The following is a 22,023-nucleotide window of genomic DNA, read 5'->3' on the forward strand; positions in this document are numbered from 1 at the left end:
TCGGTTTAGGCAAAATAATAGCAAGGGCTAGGTGGCGCAACCCACCCCCTCGTTTCAAAAGGGACGATCATAGCATCCCTCCATCCATGCGGAAATTATATATATATATATATATATATATATATATATATATATATTGTAAAGGCGTTTATTAGACACCAGCCGTTTGGGCCATCCATTGTTTGAAGGTCCGAGCTCTCAGCACGAGCGGCGTTTCTCGAGGAAAGCGCAGTAGGGATCAACCCACTAGAAAGGGCTGGAGAGCGTGACCCGCTATGGCGTTCGTATTCTTGGCTACAATATATATTAGTCAATTAGAAGTACAAAACACTCAGACCTACTGCAAAGCCAGCAGGGCGAGGATGGCAGCAGGGCGAATACTGCTGGCTTTGCAGTATTCCTGAGTGTTTTGGCTTCCGCGTAGCACGTGAATTATAATTGCCAGGAGACCAAAGAGCCTCTTCTGACACCGGTAAAAACAAGCCAGAAGTGAGTCAACAGGGCGTGCGACTTTATTTGCAGAAGACCAGCAGTGTGCCTTCTCGTGCAAGAGCATAAATAAAATTTGCATGGCGAGCTACGCTGAATCTATTAACGTGTGCTCATAAACGGCTTACCTTAGTCGTCACACATGGTGGTCTAGTAACGAGCTGCAACTGGCAGCGCAGGTAAGTTGGACAGTCTCCTTACCTGTTTGCACCGACGGTCGCCGTTGAAGATGGGCAACTTGTATTGCGAAGCAGTCGGGTGACGCAGGCACCTGCTGCCGCAGCCAACACAGCGACATGGAAACCCGGTATTTTAGCGTTACCTCCTATCCAATCTGCGCCTTTCTTTTTGTTCTTTTGGGGGCCGCTAATGTGTCGCTAACACTTGGTACTCGTGGGGGTATGTAAACAATAGAAGAAAATCAATAGCTTGTAAAACATGATACATATTCTTAGCGAGATAAAGAGCTTACATTTGACAAATCAATATTTGAATCACATTATGATCACAGCAGCGCTCTACATTAAATATTTCCCGCAGAATACTATCGAAATCTTCGCAAAAGGGATCATAAGACGGTGATGGTAATCGATATACAACACCGACGATAAGATTTTCACGGTATTTTCATGTTTTTTATCGATTTATATCCAGGCTAATTCACAACATGCGGTATTACATTTAATCTCACTGCGCCGCTTGTAAGCGATGCTTTGATCTACGCACAACGCTGTTCCACTATGAGCAGTACCAGACAAATTGTCTGTGCGGCCATTAGCTTCAATTTTGGAAGCTGGAAAATTAAAGAGCTGCACTTCAACGACCGATAACCGAGTTTCAGATATGCCAATAAACGTACATTTACGCCTAATTGTGATTTTTACGAGCATTAAAATATACACCAGGCAGTTTATCTTGCAAAGCGATCACCTCATTAACGGCTTCAATTGGAGAGCAAGTCATGAAAGGTCCCATAATTCGTAGGTAAATGATGGGGCCAAGGTCAGCCTCGCAAGTGAAGCGCACGACTGGGCTATCCGTGCTCTTTCTTGCTTTGATCTGTCCTTGGTACGTCCACACGAAGAGTCACTTTTTTACCTTTTTCAGCTTTAGTGCGTCGGCCAGCTGTACATTACCTAGCAGTATAAAATATCAACTAATATAGACAACGTGCATTTTGACAAACTATCTCTCTCATACGCCTTTCTTATGTGCTCCCAACAAGAGATACAACGTACGACACATTTTCTTTTACGTGCCCGACACAGTCATCGGTTCACGTAGACCACTGTTCTTGGCAACCAAATTGTGCTGCTCACCGTATGGCCATGCTTAGATTGCAGAATCTGCGCAACATAGAGGTTAAACCTCGGCCGCGCACCACTACAAATCTCCTCGTGAGCTACATATTATGCCGCCGTGTTCGAAGCAGCATCTAGCGGTGCAGCGAGCGAGCCTTCATATTGAATGGAAAGGCAGTGGCACAAATTGTGTTCTACGGTTTCGGCGCAACTACAAATATTAAAATAGGCACTATAAGTTGGTCGGACATGCAAAGCATAAACAGGAGAAGAAGAAGAGATGTTGCTAGCTCCAGGCGAACATAGCCTTGCACAGGTGGCCGGCATTTGCTCCGCTTGAACGCCTAATATCAACCACGATACGGTCTAAAACACTTCGCATTACAATTAATAACACAAGGTATCCAAGTTGACACGGAGCACAAAACCTCGCGGGTTTTTGAAACCGCGACGACCCTTACAGCTCACCATTCACTTCCCAACCCTGTATCACGGAGGAACTTTAGGAGCAGCCGACGCACCTCCCTCCTAAATATGCAATGTGCTCGCGGTAACAAAATATCACTGGCATTCGATCGAGTGTGGTGCCGTCTTGCGCTTGAGTTCGTCTATTACTTTCTTACGTTCTGCTTCAATTTCAGGACACACACTTTAGTATGTACTTTTTGGTAGTACGTAGTAGTAGTGGACACGATAGTAGTGTCATGCTGTGACCTTATATTGGTTGGTAATAACTCTATTGACCTTATACGCTCTCTTTCTTTTTTGCTGCCTGAATTCTCGCGGATAGTAGCTATGCAAGAACATAATTCTGTTCATAGTCGAACAGTAAGGGCACGGCAAGAAATAAAATAAACAAAAATCGTCCACAAATGAGTAGTAATAGCGTTCGGGGGTTTATTGGGGGTTTATTCGGGGGTTTATTGAATATTTACAGAAACGTTCAAGAAATGCCACATAAATGCCACGCTAATGACCTAATTGTCGCAAAATGTCCTATTCCAACAAAATAGTCACACTTTCGCCGGAAAGGCGAATCATCAATTGCGATAACAAATTATTAGACAGTTCAATGAAGTAACGATGTTAGTTTCATCAACCGTATAAACTTGCAAACTTACGCTTACTAACTATTAACAAGCGCGGTGTCACGCGCGCGCATGAAACATCAACACATCTCGTTCGATGACCGCGAAAACTCGCTGTGGAAACACCGGACCGAGAAAGTGGGGCAGCAGCAGCGTGCGAATTGAGCTTTGTGTTATCTGTCGCTTCAACGAGAACTAAACGTCGAAAGCACAACGCATACGAAGCTACCGGCACTCGGCATGGCCTAATGTGTCCACATCGCAGATTGCTTTGTAGATGAGGCCCGCGCGGGCGCGCACTTTGTCCACGTCACAGATCACTTTCAAGATAAGGCTTTAGCAGCAGCTGCCAGAGCAGAACGCCCCTACCCCCCCTACCGCGCCTCCCCCAGTGCTTCGCGCGCCACAGAAGACGGCGCGCTTCCGCCCCGCCTTCATCGATCGCGCGTGCGAGATTGAGCCGCGATCGTCGGCTCACACTCGCAAGCTTACACTCGCACATACAGCGTACAGCGCGTGGCAATGGTATTATCGTGTTTGGACTTTATACAAGACATCACGGCGACGACGACGGGATAAATGCGCTTGGAGTGTCCATAATGATTGCTATTGCAATAAAATTTCGCAAGAGGACAGAGGCTGAAAGACGGGTGGACACCGTATGAGCCGACCTTAACCTCTTATAGCCTAATTCTTTCTAACTGAAAAAAAACATTCGAGTTGCAGTTAGTAATACTTGTGTGCAAGTCCATAAAAATTACTCTCATACCATTGCTACCATGGGTTAGATTTGGAGACTCGTTCAAAGAAAACTGAACTGAGTATCTAGCACAAAATGTATTTATATTTCATGTTTTCACATTGAAAAACTCAGATTTAGCAGGCGAACCATCTGCATTTTTTTTTGCTCTCTGTAAAACAGCCGGCATTGCAGAGATGGCGACTTAGTTTATGCGCTTGAATGGATGCAGCCACACGAGTCTCTTGGAAGTGTTCACTCTCACTGGAATGGCCATGAGCAAAGTGTTGTTGTCTGAGTCGGAGATAGCAACATGCTGACCTGTTCATGCTGGATCACCGCGCATGATGTTAAAATCAGGATTTCTCTTGATGAGATCGTTATCGGTATGTCAAGAAATCGCGACATCAGGCTAGACGAAGTCATTGAGCATCAAAAGTACTTAGACCACTTGGCTGAGCTGCTGAACGAGTTGAAGTCGGGTAATCTTCGAATGACGGTACAAGTCCAAGCACTCACGAAATAGATTCGCCGGCTTGAGCACAACTAGGAGCGCGGAAAACATGTTCTGGAGTTTCAGTAGCTGAAATATATTATCATGAAGATTGTAACGTTTACTGGCGGCAGCTAGAAAGAGCACCTCGTGCGAGTCCTGACAATGATTCTGGCAAACAAGATGACTAGGAGCGGCACCTGGTTGTCAGAAATTGCCGCGTGTCGCGGCAAAGTCGGCGCAGCCGCTCTCGTTCGCATTGTTGTTCGTTTGCTGGCATTGGAACGCGATGGAGAAGTCGACGCTGTGATTGGTCGGCCCGTTGACCGAACCACGGCGGTCGTATCCGCGGCACCGAAAGTAGGCGTAGCGGGCGTAGAAGAACTGCGCCTCGGACATGCGGTGCAGGCTCCAGGCGAGTTTCAGTCGAAACCACTCGGTCTTTGCGAGATGCCCAGTGGCATAGCTCGCGGCTGCGACACTCGCCGCTATCCGGAGGCCCATGGTCAGCGAAAACAGGTCACGCTCGTCGTGGTACACGGACAGCATCTCCGACTCCTCCACGCACTCCCTACGTCGCAGATCGAGGTCATAGCCCGGGCAGCAGCAGCAGCAAAAAAAAATCATCTTTAACAGACTCAGTTAAATCTAAAGAAGGTAACTTAGTCGAAATTGCACATTTAAATATGTTAAAGTAACCAACGTGATTAAGCTTATGGTAACAACGCGGAAGAAGTCAGTTCCTTCGATGTGTCCGCATTATATACAGGACGTTACCGGGATTGAGCGATACGACCATGTATTACGGTTCCTCTCGCGACTAGCTGCCGTGCCTAACGGAAGAAACAAGCAAAACAGTGGGAACTAGTGGAAACAAGTGATGAGTAAAGCAGCGTCGGGATTGGTTAACGCGAGTGCTGATGTCATCGATTGAGCGAAAAGGTGAAAGGAAGAAGAGTACACGCAATGAGGACGAGGGCAGCATATCTACCCGCCCTTTATAGATGGCGCGCCGGAACGGTTGACGTCACCGATTATCAGGCACGGTGGAGACAGTGGCCGTGGGTTCGCGCACGTAAAGTAATCAGGGTGCTATCCTGGATACCACCTAAATTGCGCCTCAATTTCGTACTCGCGATCATGACAGATATAGGTGACTCTTAAGTTTCCATCAGCCCCTAAGATTCGCTCAAAAAGCCAACATGGCTGAATTCGACTGCGTACCGAGTAGCACCACTGGTGGCTTGATCGATGACGTCACAGACGTTTCATTGGAGGGGGAGACAGTGTGTGCGGGCAAGCACAACAAGGTACAATACTGAACGAGGAGTAAGGTCTGGTGTGAATGAAATGCTAGTAACCTGACTTCCGTATGGAAGTGGTTAGAAGAGTGTAGTGCTGATGCTAATAGAGGTCGGTACATATCTACGTGCATCGCTTCGGTGTCAAGTTGTGGAAGGCCAGCACAGATTCGGCGTTTCTAACAGCTGTGGCTGGCGTTGCATTAGTCGGGGCGGAGGGACGCGACAAACAACGAAATGACAGCCGATGCCGATGAAATTGGTGAATGCGCGTGGGCTTTAAGGGACAGTGTCGAAAGCAAGAAGCACTCAATTATATAACCGTGAACGCATGCAACGGGCCAGCCGCATAAATGCTACGGCAAAAATCTCATCGAATAAGTGTTTCATAATTTGAGACTGTTTTGCTTTCATCCGCTGCACTTCATATTTGCCGAGTTTGCAAACGAATTCATTTGCTCGAAGAAACTTTATCTGCCCATTTTTTAAACTACTTTTGCTTTATTTTTTTGTCATGAGAGCATCTTATGTTTCACCTACGCAGGGCTGACAACCACTGAAAGTGGTTTAGGCCCAAAGCAGTGAAGCATATAAATAATGAATGGCTTCTGCATGGTATCGACACAGTCAACAAAGAATGTCGACTCCTACGACCCCTTAGCTAACCACCCAAGCAAGAACCCTCATGTCTCTAACATGGTTCGCGATTCTGCATTTTGCTCAATTCCAGTGTTGGATATTTTTAGTCAGTATAAGAGAGCGTACCCGTTTCTACTGATCATGGTGATCATGGTAATGTAACTAAAGATTTGGTTTGATTTATAAGCGGACCCAACCACAAAAGACGGAATTCGACAAAATGCCGGACTTGATATAAATATTTCTATGTTGGCCGCAAGGTAACGGCAAGAATCTTACTGAAAGGACTGTAGCACAATCTTAGTCCTTGCTGACCAGCCGCTCCAGTTAAGGAGGTTCGTCCACATCAATGTTGCCATGCGGCTCGCAATCACCGGCGCGTCTGCCAGTAGCGGATTGGCGGTACCGGCGCTCATCCAGGCGTAGGCTAGCGCATTCACGTAGAGCGTTCTCGGGTTCACAAACCGCATTCGTTCTGCCGCCAATTCCAGGAAAGCGTCCGAGATCATGGGCAGCCCTCGTCGCTGCTTCTCAACTGCTGTGTCGTACTCGAAGCTCGTCATACGGAAAATGTTGCGGACGAAACCACTGTTGTTTAACACGGGCACGTCCACTTCCAGCAGAACGAGGTCACCCGGAAGCATGAGAGTCATGCTGTGCATTAGGTTCTGGAAGGTCGCCGTGTCGTTTCCGGTTGCCACGAGCTGTCGAAGTGGCTCGTAACCGACGAAGCTCCGCCGGGTCGCCTCGAAGATAACATGCAGTTGGCGGTCTTTGTCGGGGCTCGTGAGGGCCGCGACGTAGGTGGTACGCCACAGCTGTAGGTTTCCGCGGAGGTGGAGCAGACAGAGTTCTCCGCTATCCAGCGTGGGCGAGTTCAACTTGGAGACACCGATTACGACCCATTCCAGGGCAGAAAGTGCGACCATGATCATTGCGTGGCACAGCGATATGGGCTGATTCGCGACGTTCCAAAGTCGTGCTATATCGGCGAGCAGCTCCGCCTTGGAGGACACAATTGCCATGTCCGTGGTATCGGCGTGAATATGGAACTCAATTAATATGGCCTTGAACTGCTCAGCTTCCATGCCTCCAAAGGCCACGGAAATCTCTTCCCATGCGATTTCGACCTGTGAAGTTTTGTGGTCAATAAACAGCTGCTCCCACGCAGTTATTTGCTCCTTCGTGCAGTTTGCGCCGAAGTGCGCGTTCACTACGGAGAGAACGGTGGCATAGCACGCGTCGTCGCAAAGATACCCGTAGGCCGCGACCCGGAGCAACTTCCTTCTGAAGTAGATGTCACCACCGGCGTAGTGAACAGTGAAGTAGAAAATGAGATGATACCGAATCTGCACTTCCAGGGCGAAGCGCAGAAATTGGGCGTGGCTCATTCGCTTCGTGGTGTTGGCGATTTCAAGAACTGCCGCCAGGGTGTCTCTCAATCGCAGATCTGGCTGCCATATCTCCGTGATGCATGATGTGTAGAACGCCTGAAGTGCTGCAGCTGCTTTCACACCGTAGTTCGAGGTACCCGTAATGATGTGCGCACGGATGTTCCACTGTGAAAAGGGATGCGTGCTACTGTTAGTCTTTAATCATTATGTAATGGTTATAGCTTGTACTACTACGAGATTCAATGAGCAATAAGGATAGGCATATATGATGTATTGTACAGATTAAAAGGAGAGTGAGACATCATCAAATTGGATGGGATTTTGTTATAACATCGCAGATTATAATGGAATATGTCACTAGGGAAAGGAGATCTCTTTAAGGGCAGCAAGAAATTTGGTATGGTTTCGCAGCTAGAAACCTTTAGGTTGTCAGATGTTCGCACTTCAATGCGGAGAAGGGTAAATGGTTAGCTCTGATTTAGCCCTTTATTTTGCCGTGGACATTACTTAGACTAGTGACGATGATGCATTGGGTATGCGTGCAAAGCTACGTTTCGTTTCACTTATTCAGAAGAACTCCAGTAGCAGGTAATTTGTAGGATTATTTGTGTTAGTTAATAAGAAAAAATGAAACTGTTCGGATAAAATAGGCAACGGTTAACAACTATAACGCACAGTATTTCACAAGGCTGGAGTCCTTTGGATCAAGAATACTAAGAACCAATACATCAGTTTGTAGAAGACGACGATATCAATTTGTCAAGTACCTTAAACATATTTACGTGTGCAACATTTCTGTAACTACTGCCAGGCATTTAAGGCTTTGTGTTACGCTAGACAACAGAGAGAGAGAGAGCAGTTGCGATCAACATCATTTTGTGACCACGTCGAATGGCGCCTAGCGGAAAGATTTTGCTTCAGAGTACATCTTGCTTTAGTATGAATATGACATCTCTGTGATGAGCACAGCGGATGCGGGTTGCGGAATCGAAGCTGTCGGGTGTCCCCCGGACAGTTTTTAACTTTGGGACACCATATCGTGCTACTTATTCTGTACCTGTTAAGATGTACCATATTGCTGCAATCAATCGTAAGCGTCATAATCATGGCAGTTGATTTTCAGCACACTCTCGTTGTGTACACCAGAAATAACATTTCATGCGAAGCTCTCATTTCCTCACTCGTGTCGGCGTCGGCGTTGATGTTGGCGTACGAATAAACCCAAGCCGCATGAAAATAAAGATTGCTCGTCGGGCTGCGGAATCGAACCCCCGACCTCCGGGTTGCGAGACCACCAGGCTAACCGATTCAGCCGCTGCCGGTTCATCATACTCGCCATTTTTAAAGCGGGCTTTTATATACATGAAGTAGACGCGGCGCACGCGATCCCGCCATGCCCCTAGCCAATCACAGGCGTCCATGTTATCTGTCATGTTATCTCGCCATGCACGCATGCGCTTCACTAGCCTTGGCATCCTTTCTGCTAGCATAAGAGACCACTGGTTATATGTCTTACAACATCACATGACTTGCCAAGTCCGCGTGTTCCTATAGAATTACCTTAAAGTATCGCTAGCCGCATCTCAATTAACTCTGATCAGTAATGATGTGTTTTACTTGAAATAAACATATTCTGGGTTCTGTGCCAATTTATGGTACTCAGCGAAAAGCTTAGGTTCTTACAATGTTTACAGAGAGGTTTAGCATGCCTGAAAACTCACATTTTCTGACCGGCTTACCAGAGCCGGTGACGACGGTAGCAAAGCTAATTTTTCAAAATATTATTCTGGGGCTTTAGGTGCCAAATTCCTACCAGATATAAGGCCAGAATTGCCTAAATGCCAAAATCCAAAGTGCGACTTAATCACATGCTGTGGCAGTTCCTACCAGATATAAGGCCAGAATTGCCTAAATGCCAAAATCCAAAGTGCGACTTAATCACATGCTGTGGCAGTTTCCCACGCTAAACGTACGCTAGCTTCGGGTCTCCCGCCACCCAGGACTGGATCAACCACTTCAGGAGCCCCGACAGGGCCCTTCAACACCAGGCCGACCAGAAGGCCAACAGGTGGCTGGCGAGTTCCGGCTCCCAGTCCCCACATGGGCGGAGCCACCGGGCCGGCCACCGTAAGGGGTGCCCAGGCCCCTTCAGGACCTTTAATAAAGTTAATTCTCTCTCTCTTATCCAGAGTAGGTATATTGTTTCGATCTCAAACTTTTGCTCACAAGGAGTCATAAGGCTTGCAAGCATGCAATTTGTTGCAGAAATTTGACCGTTACTTGGCTAAGGCACATCCGTGTTCGGCACGTACAGCGCCCAGACATGGTGAAGACTCTCGGCCAACAAGTCAGAGATGTGTCCTTTCGCGCCCACCGCTCTTGACAACGGGGGAACCACAACTAGGGAGTGAGCACAGATGCGAGATTAGACCATAAGACCCTCACTAGCTGTTTCATAAGATAATAATCTAATCTTCGTACAGCGTGAATAAATGTCCCGTCTATGTCGTTTTGCCGATCTTACTACCCTAGGGCCCATGTTGGAGAACAGCCGCCGTTAAGACTCAGAATAACGGGGTGCTAGTACTCTCTACTTGACTTCGTTCATCTGCTTGCTTTTCAGCCATCGCTAAAGTTATAGTGCTCATTACTCACCGCCGATGGTTAAGGTCAAAACGGACACGAATCTGTAATGTGCATTCCCGAGGTGCTTGGGCTTGGCATCCTCAGTGACACTGCCCTCTGCTGCCCCAAGGCACTTACCAAAATGTCGTACGCTTCGTTCTGCAGTGTGAACTCTTGGTCGTTGGCGTTCCTGCAGACGTACGCGAAGAAGTCCTCGCAGGGCGCCGCCTGGTGGTCGATGACGGCGAACAGTTTGGCCGCCTCCCTGGGGCAGCAGAACGGGGTGTCCCAGAGTCCTGTGTCATTGCGGCGCTTGGCGACCAGCCGGACCGAGAACCAAATAAGCGCGACGACGGCCACGGAAATGGAGAGGGCGCAGGAGATGCCGACGACGGCGCCGAATGTTCGCCTGCGTTTATTCCGAGGCGCTGCCGTCGGAGGGATCGCACCAGAGCCGACAGGTGGGGACAGTTCTATTGGCGACTGCACTGCTTCGTTTCGAGCCATATTCTACTTCTTCTTTCTCTTCTACTTCTGTACCATCAACGTTTACGACCTATATTCACATCAATTAACATGCTGGCGAATAGCGAGCTGCGTGTTGGCTGTGATGATGTGGATAGTGGCGTGTGGCGGTGCCAAGACAAAGTGTGTGACAAGCCAGCTTGACGTGATGGTGATTGTATGGCAGCACCAAGAAGAAGATTGGTGATGATGACAATGGAAGAAGACCACCACGTGCCATGAACAGAGAAGTGGCACGAGAGCACGCAGAGCGTGAGAGCGAGCGGCGGCACAAAATCTTCCTTTCTAATCTCCAGTATTCTATTCGGTAATTCCCTTGTTTTTATGCACCTAATATAGCCTAGCCCTGACCCAGCCTGCTTCCGGGTTTACTGTCAAGTAGCCGGTGGTTATTCTCTTGCATTTATTCTTTTATTTCACATCTTTTTTATTTAAAGTCGTGGTTCATTTTGAGTTGATGTCTGTCTCATCTCCAGGCTAGAGGGCCTCCCTCTGGTCTGCTTCCATCCCTCCTCAGGATATACCGGTGGAGCTGTTTCTTCGAAGCGGAACCAGCAGCGTTCCTGTGGCTTTCGTACCCACAAATGAGGGGGGGGGGGGGGGGGGGATGATCCGTATGAAGAATCCAAAAGCCATTCAAACGGAACTTCGGGCAGTCTCCAATCACTTCCAGCTAATCACCGAGGTTCGACAGTTTGGACGAGGGGGCATCCTCTGCTCGTCACCGGACCAGGCTTGTGTGCAAGATCTACTAAAATGCACTAATTTCGCTTCGCACCCGGTGAGCTGTCACATCCCTACTCACTTAGCTTGCTGCAAAGGCCTAGTCGGCGGTGTAGATGTAAGTCTAAGTCCAGCAGAAATCTTAGATATTTTTCCCCGGCAGGTGTAGTATCTGTTTATCGATGCACAAGGGTAGTCAACAACAAGAAGGTCCCTACTGAAACAGTTATCGCAACGTTTGCAGGGATGGCTCGCCCATCAGAGATTAAGGCCTGGCCATTGATTTACAGGGTTGAACCCCTAGCCCCACGAGCACTACAATGCCTCAAGTGTTGGCGTTTTGGCCATAGCACTAACGGTTGCCGATCAACCACTCGTTGCCGTAAATGCGGGGATGAACATAGTGACAACAATTGCACATCTCCAGATGAATCATGCTGTTTGTCCAATGGAAATCATCCCGCTGACGATTCTAACTGCCCCGCAAGATCAAAGGAGCTTCAAGTAGTTGAAATAATAGAAAGGAGACGTTGCTCTCGTCGAGAAGCTCTTGCAGAAATTCAGAGCAGAACACAGGGATATGCTGGAGTTACAGCCCGCCACTCACTCAGTATGGACTCATCTTTTTCCCAGACGATCACAAACGTAATAGAGAAAGCTGTTGAAAAAGCAATAGAAAAGCTTCTAGTAAATCTGACAGACTCATTGGTGCAAGTACTGTCGACGCAATTCTCAGACATATCTCAGATTGTAACAAAATGTAATGTCCAATATCAGATCTCCACTCTTCCTCAGTCTCCTAAATCACAATTGCCGAAATCACTCCCCTCCGTGAGCACAGATTTAGCGCGGGCTTCAAGTTCACAACAATTTGATCAAGAAGTGCACTCGGACTCAGAGTCGCTAGGCAATGAGGATGTAGACATGGACCTCGGACTCATAAACGCACCAGATCTCCTACTAACAAACTGCCTAATTCTCCTACTAACCCCAAAACAAAAAATGGGCCAAAAATTTCCTTAATAGGACAGACTTTCTGAAAGAGAGCATTTTGGAGCAAGCAGTGGCTGCTGCTCAACTTTCGTCAACATAGGGTGCCTTAGGGTACTCCAATGGAATTGCCGGTCAATACTTTCTGCTACTACTGATTTATTATATCTAATTACCCAACATACTCCTGATATTATACTGTTGCAAGAGACATAGTTGACAGCTGGTCAAGATTTTCATTTAAGAAACTATCGTTGCTTTCGATTGGATAGGCCTTCCCTAGGTGGCGGGTTGGCTTCGTTCATTTCATCTAAAATTTGTCATAGAGCAAAAATTTCATATCAGACTACGTCTCCAGAATGCGAAATTTTAGTATTAGAGATAACACTTCCAGGCTGCGCACCACTTTCTGTAGTCAAGACCTACTTCCCTGCTGGGATACAAGATGTCAGTACACTTGAGGTCACCTTGACCTACTGCAAAAAGAACACGTTGCTCACGGGTGATTTCAATTCACATCATGTGGCGTGGGGCTTCCGCACTGATGCATCCGGGAAACGTTTGTGGGATTGGGCTTCTTCGAACAATTTTACTTGCTTGAATGCTAAAGTTGCAACTTTTGTTCACTGTCAGTAGCGCTCTGTCTTAGACTTATCATTTGCTAGCTCAAGTTTATCATACTCATCTTGGGCTGTCGTTGATGACGCCACAAGTAGTGATCACCGTCCTATACTGATGGATACTGTCTGCCCCTTAATTTCTTTAGATAATGAAGTACATGTATTTGTGGACTATTCAAAATTTAAGAAAACGTTACAGTCCACGTTAGCATCTTTGATAGGTATGGATAGAGATTCTAAAGCTATACGCCTTTGCGCGGTTTTGAAGGGTACCCTAAAGAAATCTGAGTTTGCAGTATCGAAAGCAAAAGGTAGTTCTGGCTGTCCCTGGTGGAACTCTGACTGTGCACGAGATTATAGACGCCGATAGGCTGCGTGGAAGAAAGTTCTTCTTAAACAATGCCCTACAAATTGGATTAACTATACGTATGCTGCAGGTATGTTTAAACGAACAGTATCTTTAGCAAAAAGTAATTATGATGAAAAACGATATAATTTTCTGTCGAAGAGTGGCAATAAAAAGCGCTTTTTAGGTTTCTTCGGTTTCTCAAGGCTATACCAACGCCAGTAAATATTGATTCAGTAATCCTATCGCCTAAAGAATTATCAGAATCATTGGAAAAAATTGCCAGAGGACTAGAAAACCGTTTTACAGCTCAGCTACAATTGAACTTTGTCAAGATTGCATCCGAGGACAGTTTTATAAATGTGACGATTGAAGAGCTTTCGCACGGTGTAAGACTGCTACCTGCCTCAGCTCCAGGTCCAGATGGCACAACAACGAGCATGCTAAAAATATTATTCGACGTATCTCCACAGGACCTACTTAATATCAACTACTCCCTAAAGAACAGTTGGATTCCTCCAGATTGGAGGCTTGCTAAAATTCTCCCCCTACTTAAGAAACAAGGAGCGGGATTGCATATGGACAACATAAGGCCCATTGCATTAACATCTAACATTATGAAACAAATAGAAAGAGTGTTATACATCCGTATAATGAGGTTTTTAACTACTAACACATTACTGAGCTCATGTCAGATCGGATTTAGACCGGGATGCTCGATTTGGTGTGCGCACGTTGATTTGGAGGGACGCATTAAGCTTGCTCGTCACAGGCGACAGTTTGCAGCGCTAGTGGCTCTTGATATAGCTAAGGCATACGACAGTGTAGAGCATATCGTTCTCCTCAATATCATAAAGAACATGCATTTTCCTCCATATATAACCAATTGGATTTATGAATTCCTAAGATGTAGAAAATTCTATTGCTCACAAGGCGGTGTTTCGACGTCAAAATATAATCAGTCCAGGGGAGTTCCACAGGGTTCCGTTCTTTCTCCCATTTTGTTTATTCTAATGAGCTCAATTCCACTGTGTGATGATGTACAAGTGTATGTTTACGCAGATGACGTTGCATTCTTTGCGTCAGCGAGTGACATTCACTCTCTACAAAGAATATTACAATCATATCTAGCAATACTTGAAGATTGGCTTGATGATATTTGTATGACATTAAATGTTAGCAAGAGTGCCTTGCTTGTATTTCCCTTAAATATACCGGTTAATGTCTCCCTTCAATACCGTCAAGAAATAATCCCTCAGCGCGACTTTATTAAGTATCTAGGCGTTATATACGATCAAAAACTTAGTTGGCGCAACCACATCGAACATGTTACGTCTAAGGCAGCCCGCGCTGTTGGCATGATTCGAAAACTCGGTCACCGCCGCTCTGGCCTACGAAGAGACACTCTCATTATGATTTATTGTATGTATGTTCGACCCATATTGGAATTTGGGTGTGTTTTATTCTCTGGTGGTCCAGCATACAAGATCAACCCCCTCGTTCTTCTAGAGCGAGAGGCCCTCCGGATTAGTCTTGAATTGCCAAAATTTGTTGCTAATAATGTATTATATCAAGAAGCCCGATTACCCACACTCGTCATCAGATTCCGCATCCTTACAGTAAAAACCTACTTAAACATTTACGCATCTTCATTGAGACGATCGCAGTATGTATTTATTACGGAAAGATCTGCCTTCTTTGAAGAAACATGGTCCCTCCTATACAATCCGCAGGTTCTTTTTGTGCCAACTCAACTAGAACCATTAAAGGTTGAGATACGCGAGATCATTCCCCTCAAAAAACCCGTAAATGCTGTCAGAATTGAATTTGATGACATATTTCCTTCCAATGCTAAACTCCTGCCAACTAAATATCTAAGCGGATTACTGCAAGATCATTTAGCGCAAATGAAAATCAATACTGTAATAGCGACGGATGCATCAGTGTGTGACGAGAAAGCGGGTATAGGTATTTTTTCTGAGGCGCTATCCTGGTCTTATTCAATGCGACTGCCTGATTTCACACCTATATTTCAGGCAGAATTATTAGCAATTATATTAGCTCTTCGTAAACTTCCTGGAAATTCTTCGACAGCTGTAATAGTAACTGATTCGTTGTCAGTTTGCACAGCACTCACCTCATCCTCAGACAATACAGTTGTGAACGAACTAGAAAGATTAATCCCTTCGACCTTACGTCTGGTGCGTTTAATATGGGTACCAGGTCACCATGCTTTGTTCTTAAATGAAATGGCCGACGCACTCGCACGTACATCCCTACAGGGACCAGTCATGCATGTTCTGCCGACTTCTGCTTATATCACCGCGGCTAGGTTCAGAAAATTATGTCTCTTAAATTACTCTGCAAAACAGACATTCCAAATCACAGACTTAAAGCATTTGCTTTACCCTTGGGATGATGAATGGTGTCCCACACGTAAATTGGAAATCTGAATTACAAAATTACGATGCTGTATTCCACCCCTAAATTTTTATCTACACAGGTATGGTCTGGCGATGTCCCCTCTATGTCATTTCTGCAATGAACCTGAAACCATTGATCATTATTTATTAAACTGCCACCGATTCGCAATCCAGAGAAACAAATACTTCGAAATTCCGTTCCGAAAATTAGGCATCGCTATAAACACTGAAAATATTCTATCTTTCGGGGCATATACACTGGGTTTTAGCCACAGGAACGTATGCAGGGCCGTATGCGAGTTCCTCGGTGAAACAAGGAGAATACCAAGTTAACTTACTGCTATATTATTTATTATTATTTTACAAAATCCCAATTTACGTTAATTTACTGATTGATTACTTATTAATTTCGAAAATTCCAATTCATTGAGATTTATTACCTTCTACCTTGATCTCCTTCCAAAAAGCACACTAATTCCCTATAACATAAAATAAAATACGGCTCTAACATCAGTTAGTTTCATTGCATAATTTCAACCCATCTGTTTAACCGCCGGCTTCTTGGCCAATCCCCCGTGGTGGGTATGCGCCATGGCATAGGAAGCAAGCAAGCAAGCATAACCACCCGATCCATGGCCAATCCCCCACTGTGGGTATGCGCCACAACCACTCAGGTCAGCAAGAACAAGAACAAGGCTCTAACGTCAGCTCGCAGAACGGCGGTTCAAGGCTCGGGTATACCGGCGACCGGGTGTCCAGCTACCGTGCGGACCTGGTCGGAGATCCAGCTCGTGGCTGCGCTTTCCTGAGCACCAGCGGCCTGCTGTTCTAGCGGTCTGGTGCAGTGCTTCCTGCTGGTGACCGGGACACCTGAGCTACCAGCCTGCTGAGCGAGCCCGAGGACTGGCGACCGGGTGTCCTGCTACCGTGCGGACCTGGTCGTAGGTCCGGCTCGTGGCTCTACTCTCCTGTGCACCAGCGGCCTGCTGTCATAGCGGCCTGGTGCAGTGCTTCCTGCTGGTCACCGGGACACCTGAGCTGCCTGTCTGCTGACCGAGCCCGACGTTATAGCGTCCGAGGCGTTACAGGCCAGGCGTTACTGGCCAGCAACAGTGGCCTAGTGTTCTTCCGGCCTGCTGTTTTCTCCTGCTTCCACGTCGCGACAAGGAGCGGCGTGGTGCGACAAGGTGCGGCGCGACAGCAGCGACGTAGCCACAACGACGCTCCACCGTCACAACCACCGTCACGGGCACCGCAACGACGATGCATACGGGCGAGTGCTAGGCACGTGTTTTATATGGAAGGACAACTTCCGAACTATAGCCCACGTACATGTGTATGTAAATCGTCTGTATTGTGTTAGCGTGTCTGTTTAAAGTCTGTGTTTCGTGTAGCAAGCTCCCGTCTGCCGTGTCATTATTAAAGGATCCTGAGCCAAACAGAAACACCGGCAAGTTAGTTAGTTTGTCGCTGTCGTTTCCATCACAATCTGGCGAACGGGTAACATAATTCAGTGTACCTGCACCGGCATGGTCTACTCCGGACTCTGACAAAGATGTGAACGGTAATTCGTGTTTCTTGGGCACTATTACTTTGTGCCATCGTGATTGCCGCGCACAGTACTGCAGTTTTTTTTTTATTAGAACTTTGGATTGTGTTAGACCTTTCCATTTCTTTTGTGAGAACTTTGGCTTGTGTTCCGAAGTCTCAACGTGTTTTGGGATCAGTGTGTATACATCATTTTCTGTGGACCACGAACTTTCATTGAACTATCTGAACGTGCCTGCACTCATGCACACCCTCCTCCTATGTTGTTTAGAATAGTTGCTGGCAACTATCTTAAGTGGGGCAACTATCTTAAGTTTGCTTCTTCCTGAAACTATAGATAAGGGGGACTAGCCGGGAAGCCGGCGGTTAATACGAGGAGTGAAGTAAATGTAAGGAAGATGACATGCTATGACAGGAGCGATATATGAACTTGACTCTCTCTTAACAAAATTGTGTATAACATTTAAACAGACTGAAAATTGCGAGGTATAAAATAATTGCAATTAATACGATCACAATATTTTTTTCGGAAAATTATCATGTTATCCTGGTGTCACAGCGGTACTCACAATTGGTGACATAAATTTTCCAGTGCCTTCCCTTCGAAGAAAATGGTCTCGAATGACGAAATATTTTGAGAATGTATAGGCATGCATATTAGTCGAAATGAAAATTTGCAATATTTGTGTCTTCGATTTTAATGTGATTGGCAGTCTTTGGCAAATTTGCCCAACACGCTTAGAAGCCCAACCCCATAGCCACTACGCCACAACGGAGATTGTTTGCACGCAGTCGCAGAGAAAGTTCTAGCTCCTTAGTGTTTACGTAAGAACTTGGCATGCTTGAAGCAAGTATTAGCAGCTTGTGTGCTGACAACGAACACGCCGCCACAAAACCGATTAGTGGGTCAATGCAGCGTGAACGATGTAGAATTATTACGTTTTATGTAGCGTGTGCAGTCACTTACAGGCACATTAACATTTTCTCCCTCGCAGTCAATAGAATACGCACAATAATTTGGGTCTCCTGGTACGACATTGCTGAAGGGAGTATACCAGCTCTATTAGGAACAACTAAGTGTGAGCATCGCATAATTGCAGCAGTGCATGAATCCACTCATTGCTCGCAAGAAATAAAAATCAAGTGAAACCATGACGTGTGCGCAGCCCTGTTTCGGTTCACAGTCTTATGCTGCTTTCTCTTTTCGCGATCACGAGTACTCGAATGCGGCTCATTCAAGTGCATGAAAAACAGGACTCGACACCTTCATGTTCAATGTGTTCTTGTTAATTTGCCATGACGGATCAATCACTGCGCAAGTTACGAATTCGACACGAGCACCCGAACATTCTACTTACCTTTTTCCCATATCAAAACGCAATTTTGTGTACGCGTGGGACCTGCGTGCGCGTTCCATTTGGAAGGTGAACCGAGCAGGCCCGCAAAAAAAAAAAGAAAGAAAGAAAGGCGCCGAAACGTCGTAAACGGCTCTGTTACGCTGTTTTCGCAGGCCCGCAGCACGGCAAGGCAACGCGGACACTTTCACGTAGTTAACAAAACCGATGCCAATACGAGCAAGCTTGTTGCGTACGAAGTTTTAATGCGTTAGGATTGTGAGGGTCCCGGGGGGTATGCATGCACGTATGCATGCATGCATACATACATACATGCATATATGTATGTATGCATACATACATACAGACATATATCTGATAGTTTTCCCACCTATCTGTCAGTAGGTAGTCTGTGGTCGAATGGTTAGCGCATGGGGCTGCTGTGCTGAGGTAACAGTGTTCGGAACCAACCATCGGACCAGCTTCGGCCACTGCGTATGTGCCAATGTACACATCCGTGCGGCGCTTCGACGAACCCCTTTCACGCCGACATGGGTAACTGTAGATGCGGTATACTAGGTAGGCACCGTTGTTTGATGTAACTCTTGGACGCCGACTTTGAGCACTGCGTATATATCTGCTGAGTGGCACATATGTGCCACTCGGTCCGTGTTGGTCTTCAACGAACCTGTTCGATGCCAACTTGGATCACTCGGTATGGGCCAATGGGTATCTGCCGCTCTGCATCTAGGCTTGTGCCACTCTCCAGTAACGAAAAATATATGCTAAATTTCTCCGATGATGAGCGGAATGGAACCCACATCACAAGGGTTCCTCAAGGACAGCAACCCGACACATGAGCCGGCCGCACCACAAATGCACCGGGTATGTACCGCTTTCAATGAAAGGCGCCTTTCACGCCAACGCTTTAGTGAGCTGCGTCATGAATGCACTGGGTGCGTGCCTCGCTTCAACTTGGGTCCTTGAATAGATGCCACTGAGTGTGCGGCAAGCTTGGAAACGATTGTTAGTATTCGCAGGCACCGGCGCGCCACGCTTCTCGTCGCGGAAGCCAAGCGCTGACTTTCGGCAGAGGCACTCGATGGTGCAGCGTCTCCTGAAGGAACCGCGAGAAACGATCCCGGTTGGCGCATCACGTTTTAGGGGCGAAGCTCCTTAGGGTGTGGGTCTGCCCCTCCTCTGTAGTAGTAGTCGTCGTAGTAGGTAGCCACGTCTACTTTTATGAGAAAAAAAAATTCCGAGAGTTGTGGCCGTAGCGGAATCGAACCAGGGACCCCTCGCTTCTGAACGCGTGGCGCTAACCACTACGCCACGAAGCGCACATGGACAGACGCACCTAGATGGCAATAAATACCCAACATTAACGAAAGACTGCGCGTTTCTAACGCGTTTGTGCTAGCGCGTTACGGCCCGTGCAAGAAGCTGGTGTAAGACGCCGTGGCCTCTCCGCCTTACCCCCGTATTCATAAACGCTGATGGCGTCGGCAAACGCGGTGCACGTTCCGGCATGTGTAAACGGCTGCGTAAGACGCTGTGGCCTCTTCCCCTTAGAGTACTGCACGTTTCTAACGCGTTTGTGCTAGCGTCCCCTTAAGCGGGAGATGGTGCAATTATAATGAAGGGCGCTGTTATAAAATAGGAATGACGTCACATATGGCGCGTGTCATTGGTGGAAGTCAATCGTTCGATTTAGTGCGGCGAGACTGGGCGAATTACACGGAAGATTCACGGTTTACCGATGATTCCCTCCGGAGCTTCGCCCACACATCATCATTCACCCCGTGGATATGCGGTGTTTTTTTTCTGATAGTTCGCAAGCACCGGCGAGCCATGCATTTCGGATGCCACGTGTAGGCTTCGCTGCGGCCGCGCTGGATGGCACCAGGTGTTCTTGGGAAGCACGAAAGAAGAACCCCGCTGCAGTACCAGCCTCACACATAACTCGTTTCGACGGTGGCAATATCCTGTGTCACTATATTGATGCAATGCTGAACGTGTTACCGTTGACAGACAGCGTGACATGGGTTCTGCCACATTTTCCTGTTTAAAGCCAGCATCATATAATGCAGTCATCGAGACACGCACCGCGGGAAACTTGTACATCGAATGCAGTCGAAATAAACAATCTTCTTGCGTCTCCGTGAGGTCAATCGCAGGGGTCTTGCGTGAACTGCTTCCCCTTTCGCTAGTTGTTGGTGCGGCCACCGATGGCGCAGTGCAGCTCGGACGAATAACTTTTGTAGATCCAGCTCAGCAGATGCGCTAAGAGCAAGTGTACAGCAAACAGCTTTGCAGATGCGGCAAGAACACGTCCATAAGCTAAAAAGACCTACGAACGCGCACCGCAAGTGCAGCCATTGCCCGCCGCGTCTCGCAGTACCCGTTGCCCTCACCAGAAGGCAGCAGCTGGTGTAGAGGGTAGTGCGAGGCTATCAAAAATCTAGTCTGTATTCGGAGAAATGTTTCAGAATATATAAGACACGGGTTAGATTCCGCATTGCACCAGAGATATTTTAATAGATGTCTTTTTTTTTCATTGAAGAGCGGCAAATACCCAGTGGCACAGTGAATCATGGTTTGCTTCGAACCGCGGGCCCTCAGCACAGCCGCCCTGATGTTCCAGCCGTTAAATAATGAACTACACTGTGGTCGAAGTTGGCGTGATAGAGTTTAGCCGAGTACAGACAGACAGACAGATAGACTGCCCGTGAACTGGGTGAAATTGGGTATAATAATAATCCCATTAAAAGCAAATACACATGTATTAGACATTTTCCTTTTGACTAATAGGCACTCCTATATATTCTCAGGATATTTCCTCATTCGAAACGTTTTTCTTGGGCGTTATCCACGGGAAAGCTTAATTGGGTACTCGTGAAGACCGCTGCGACACAATAATACCATGATAATTTTCTGTAAGAATATACAGATCGTAATAATTGCAATTATTAATACCTCCCAATTTACAGCTTGTTTAAATATTATAGACAATTTTTTGTTTAAGGATAGTCAGGTTCTTCTTCGATTCCTGCCATAGCATGTCTTACCTTCTTTAGGTTTACTTCACTCCTCCTATAACGGCCGACTCCTTGGCTAATACCGAATTTCTCGTTCCAGGAACAAGCAAGCAGAGAAGCAATGAAACAAGCAGTGGCCTATTCGCTAGTATGTCGATGTGAGTATGCGTCATAAATATTGATGGTACAGAAGTAGAAGACGAAGAGAAGCAAGAAGTAGAATTGATGGCCCGGAACGAAGCAGCGCAGTCGCCACTAGAACTGTCCCCACCCACCGTCTCTGGTGCGACCTCGCCAACGCCAGCGCCTCGGAATAAACGCGCGCGAATAACCGGCACCGTCGTCGGCATCTCCTGCGCCCTCTCCATTTTCGTCGCAGTCTTCGCGCTTATCTGGTTCTCGGTCCG

The 22,023-nt window shown here is 46.9% G+C and overlaps 1 protein-coding gene and 1 pseudogene across 1 annotated transcript; both read right to left on the reverse strand.

Annotated features, from left to right (window-relative positions):
* Positions 1 to 4,317: 4,317 nt before the first annotated feature.
* On the reverse strand, positions 4,318 to 7,441 carry LOC125939917 (uncharacterized). Its single transcript, XM_049655447.1, has 2 exons — positions 6,330 to 7,441; positions 4,318 to 4,681 (listed from the first exon to the last, which is right to left on the reverse strand). Exons 1-2 carry the CDS (start codon positions 7,439 to 7,441, stop codon positions 4,318 to 4,320), a joined length of 1,476 nt encoding a protein of 491 aa, XP_049511404.1.
* The window catches only part of LOC125940111 (uncharacterized), a 28,924-nt pseudogene continuing 12,934 nt past the window's right edge, over positions 6,034 to 22,023 (reverse strand).

Source organism: Dermacentor silvarum, chromosome 9 (assembly GCF_013339745.2).
Source record: "Dermacentor silvarum isolate Dsil-2018 chromosome 9, BIME_Dsil_1.4, whole genome shotgun sequence".
NCBI classification, from domain to species: domain Eukaryota; kingdom Metazoa; phylum Arthropoda; class Arachnida; order Ixodida; family Ixodidae; genus Dermacentor; species Dermacentor silvarum.